This window comes from Acanthisitta chloris, unplaced genomic scaffold, assembly GCF_000695815.1.
Source record: "Acanthisitta chloris isolate BGI_N310 unplaced genomic scaffold, ASM69581v1 scaffold15618, whole genome shotgun sequence".
Taxonomy (NCBI): Eukaryota; Metazoa; Chordata; class Aves; order Passeriformes; family Acanthisittidae; genus Acanthisitta; species Acanthisitta chloris.
This window is the reverse complement of record NW_008686606.1, coordinates 3,118-8,143: the sequence shown is the minus strand read 5'-3', so window position 1 is coordinate 8,143 and position 5,026 is coordinate 3,118. Positions and strand designations below refer to the sequence as shown.

Sequence of the window (5,026 nt, the reverse complement as noted above, 5' to 3'; positions counted from 1 at the left end):
GAATGTTGAGAATGTTCATCTGTTCCCACGTGGGACTCTGCACATCTTGCTGTGAGCTTGCTGAGAGCCATACAGCTATGGGAGTGAGAGCTTGGGATCTTGCATTCCTCAAGCAGCAGGAAGAGTTGATTTCAGGTCTCTCACAGCTTGGAAAATACTCTCACTGTTCGAGTATTTCATACAAGAAATGAAGTGGCAAAGTAGATTTGTCATCATTACCTCATTTCTTTATTTTAAAGGCAGAAGAGACACTTGTCAGAAAATTATTTCAACTTTAGAGGCCATGAGGTCTAACCACCTCTTTGTGGAATAGCCCAGGAGCCTCTCTGGAAAGGGATGGATTGGCAGGTGCATTGTTGTCATCACTTCATGTTGGCTCAGCCTGGGGAATGTCCTTGGTGCATTTGCACAGTTCTCCTTGTCTGTTTTTTTTGGGTTTTGTTCATGGTGCCTATGATTTAGTCCCACTGTATAGGAAGCAAAGAAACTGTACTGAAAGTACACAGATCATTTATGTAAAGGGAACAGAAAGGTAATCTAAACCTGTTAAAAGTGTGTGATCCTCTAGGCTGATTTTCTGTATCGCTGAGCAGGAGTTTGACACTGCACCAAGGCCAAATAGAATTAATGATAATCTTTGAGGGATTCCTTTCTAAAAATATATTTGCAAGCTTTTCTCACAGCTGTCACCTCCCCCCAGCCTAGAAAAGCTTCTGTGGTGATACTGGAACACTGAAGATGTCTTTCAGATGAACACTGCAAAATGGTCAGTGATATATACTGTGTATGTGGGGGGAAAGAGGATCTCTAGCCTGAATTTGTTGTCCTATCTTTTGGGGTTTTTTTTCCAGCATGAAGCAGTGATAGGATTGTATCTTCAGGCTGTTTTAGCAGTTGCAAAGTTGACAGTTATCCATATTCTGTGCAAGTTACTGACAAGAACTCTTCATTTCCCTATGGACTGTCGAGCTGTTTCCATATGTTTCCAGATCTACTTCCTTATACCTTTTCTGAGACAACCGAACCAGAAAACAATTCATTACCAGGCCTTCATTTGTACTTTGCCATTGTGAAGGCAACAAATCACTTTTATTTTTCTCCAGGCCATTCTGGCAGCAAAAGCAGAAGCAGAAATAATACAGATTGTTTGCTCCCACTTGCATCTGGTCTCATACCTGTCCTGTCTCCATGTACAAGAGTGCATTATGTTACGTATTTGGGGTGAGAAAAAAACCCAACAGTGTTGGGATAAAAATGGCTTGACTTCCATGCCAGGATTTTTCAGCTGATTAAATGAAAAGGTTTGTACACTCTGTTGCCAACATGAATAGTTGCAAGTGGCCAAGACCAGAGGGCATTTGCAGAAGATTTCCAATAAGGCATGGGGATGGAACAGCTGAACCTTTGGCTGTGGCATGTGAGCTCGTACTAAAGAAATCTTTTGGAGTTCTGGAAGTTGTCTAGTAGAATGGTGACTTGAAAAAAGTGCTTCAGGAACTGTGGCCCAGCAAACCTGGTACCTGCACTGGGAAAAGAGTAAAAGCTAATCATGAGTAGAATTTGAGGCCACAGTGATAAGCAAAACATCCTGAGTAAAATTAATGTTTGTAAAGGGGAGTTGTATTCTACAAACCTAGTAAAGAATCAAAACTATGTGCATAGGTGGGAGAACCAGGTGGTAGTGCCATGTGAGGAGGTATATCACCTTTCTTAAAGAAGCTAAGTTTGTGGCTGTGTTGTTACATAAGATTGTTCTGAGAAGTGATACTGGACAAGGACAGGCTGATAATCCTTCTGCAGGCCCGTAAGTGTCCCTGGGGATGTCTCTGAGTGTCCAAAGTGGCTTCATCTGAAGCAAATCCCAGGAGCAGCTTGGGGGGAAGCTCAGTTCAGCAGCTCTATTTATATATGTGTCGTGTTAGGGCCCAGCACAGCTCTCCTGTACTGCCTCAGCAGGCCAGGCCAGGTGTCCTCACTCTCCTCACTTCACCCCACACCCCTCCCAAGGCATGTCCCTGTGCCCTTGCTGTCCTTCTCCTGCTCCAGGGTTATGAAACAGCTCTCCCTGTGTACTGCGAGAAGATTACCAGGGTGTCAGCAGAACTTGCCTAGTGCTAAGGACTCCTCTGTGTTTCCTAAAGTATTTTCTACCTCTCAGACATCAATGCTGAGCTTTGCTTGAGCTGTTTCAAAGTAGGCAGTAAAGATGGTGTGGAGAACTGACCTGGCACAGCAAGATTGCTTCTCCCTGTCGCTCTTCTACTGCCCACACCAGCCCCACGTTTCTCCTGCAGTGTTGACAGCACTCTCATGCAGAGCTGCTCAGTCACTGGGCTGATACCAGGGCTGTGCTCTTCTCAGGGTCACTCAGCACTGGCTGGACAGTCATCCAGACCAAAGCAGCTCTCCAAGACATCCAAACTGCAGACAGGTCCCTCAAGCACTCTCTTGCTATGAAGATGTCTGGGAGGGTGAGTTTAGGAAACAGTGGCATTTGTGAAATGTGCTAGTTTTCAAAACAAACAGAAAACTCTATACTGTTCTTTTCTTCCACATTTAACAGGGAAGACCCTGTGCTAACTCTTTTTAACTCCCTCTCCTGTCTTCCCACCTGAAGTAATTTGAAGGAACTCCTGGATACTCTTGTGTCTTGTTCACCCCCATTCCCTAGAGCCATAAAAGGTCACCACCAGTCCCAACTGTAATGGCAGTGATGACCACATGGCTCTGATGTGAGCCCTGAAACGGTGGCAGTGACCAAGTGGCTCTGTTCTGCCCCATGAGATGGTGACAGTGCCCACATGGCCTCGTTGTAAGCCCTGAAATGGATGCTGAGAGCTCTGTGGCTCTGCCTTAAGTGCTACTCAAATGTGACCTCACTTTGGGGATGGCCCTGGGCTAAGGGAACGGATAAAAGCACCGTGAGACATGTGCCTGCACCCCTGGATTCGAAGCTGCTGAGACCATGCTGGATCCATGTATGTTGACTGTCTCTCTCTCTTTCTCATCTGCCTTTCTTTTTTACTCTTTTTTTTTCTCTTGTCTTCTCTTTCTCCTGTATAAACTGTAAGCAGCACTGAGCAGTGTCCCATTGTGCTGCCCCTCCACTTCCTTGCATAAGGATACCCTAGAGCCCCTTCCAGTGCCTAAAGGGAGCATATAGGAAAGCTGGAAATGGACTTCGGACAAGGGCCTGGAGTGACAGGACAAGGGGGAATGGCTTCAAAATGACAGACAGTAGGTTTAGATTAGATATTGGATAGTCAGTAGTGCTGGTGGGTCTATAAAGTGTAGTCATCCTTTGACAGATCAGCATTTTCTCTATTGTTCTACAGAGGCCATGTCAACATTTTCCATTTTATTCCCAAAGCCGTAACAGTGCATCTTCAACAGGAGTGGTTGAGTTGGTTTCTCATCATATTTCTAGGTGGAATACAACATAACCCATCTCAGTGGTTCAAATCTCTTCAGACTGTGGAAGGACAAGTCCTCTTAGTATTAGATTATGGCAGAGAAAGTGACACCTATTTATTCTTGTTTACAGAGGTGACCATGGACTCTCTGCTGTATGGGGACATCCCACAGTTTGGGTGAGGCCAACCTGGGCAAAGTTATCCAGATTACCCTGGAGACTACACAGATGGTAAGTGGCTGCCTGACCAGCTTAGAAGATTCAGAGTTTTGGGAACTGAATGTAGACAATGGCTGACTGACTATGTGATGTTGCTGGTTGTGCTGCCCTGAGAATGTTGGTTTGCAAATCACTTTCATGAACAGAAGTTAAAAGCAGATCTCATATTAGGTTTAAATGTCCTATACAGAGTGTTCCAAAGTGTCCTAAAGGATTGAAGAAGTTTAATTTGAAATGAGGTCTTCTTGCAGTGAAGACACAAGTTTTAAAAGACTAGTCAATGATTAGATGGGATCAACAGAAGATGCAAAAAATTCTCATTCTTAGCCAGAACATTTGACTTAAAATCTACTGTGTTCCTATAGCGAAAGTTCTAAGGGATAATTACATCATGTTGGAGAGAAATAATTATTTTCTCCCTTAAGGAAGTATTAGATGAAATTCCATAGAATCATCAAGGCTAGAGGAGATCTTTAAGATCATCAAGTCCAACCATTAACCAGTCACTGCTGGAACCCCTAAACCCTAAACCATATCCTCCAGTGCCACAACCAGACACCTCTGAAACACCTCCAGGGATGGTGACTCCACCACCTCCCTGGGCAATTCCAGTGCCTGAATACCATGATGGGGGAAAAAAGGTGAGAAGGAAGCAGGATGTCTGGCTAGAGCACTTTAACAGTGGCTGAGACACTTTGCAAATGCCTGAAGCAAGGATTGTAAGGGAATAAATAAGTTTCTATAAGCAAGGAAAAATGTCAAGCTCACAAGAATTCAGGGTAATGATTAAAACACAACACTCAACTTCTCATTTTTTCAATGGGAAAAGCTCTAAAATGTTTATTGTCTAGGCATTAATTATCTAGAGATGGCTAAAGGACTAAGCAGTGATTACAAAATCAAAGTGATAGAATGTCACATTTTGTGCAATTCTCTCACTTCACAGCGCTGAGACATTTACTCTTCACTGTCTGTCTTCTTGCCAATTTCTCGGCTCTTCGCTCGGAGCTTGTTGACCTGTGACTCTGCAATGTCAGCTCTCTCCTCAGCTTCCTCCAGCTCGTGCTGGATCTTGCGGAACTTGGTGAGGTTGACATTGGATAGTTCCTCCTGGAGATAGGAAGGGAGATAAAATAGTGTTTATAGTGTTTAGTGATAGTCCTACCATAACATTGTCCTTCCTGCACATGCTGTGGCATTTTCCCTCTAAATAATGAGAACAAATCCCAAGAACTATAAGTTAGTGTGTAATTCTCTCTGATACTTCCAGGAGGAATCTAAGGAAAAAGCTGATATGCTAAACTCTTAGATAGTCAATCAGACATACCAAGAATCCTCCTCTGGATATGAACTGCAAATGCTCTTTGGGATTTTTGACTAATTGTATATAACTAC

General features: G+C 43.7%; 1 protein-coding gene across 1 annotated transcript in view; it reads right to left on the bottom strand.

Annotated features, from left to right (window-relative positions):
- Positions 1-4,444: 4,444 nt before the first annotated feature.
- The window catches only part of LOC103807506 (myosin-8-like), a gene marked incomplete at its 5' end in the record, with an annotated part of 3,605 nt that continues 3,023 nt past the window's right edge, over positions 4,445-5,026 (bottom strand). The window contains one exon of the mRNA XM_009080237.1: positions 4,445-4,741. Coding sequence (XP_009078485.1) covers positions 4,589-4,741 — 153 coding nt within the window. The remainder of the gene's footprint in view (positions 4,742-5,026) is intronic.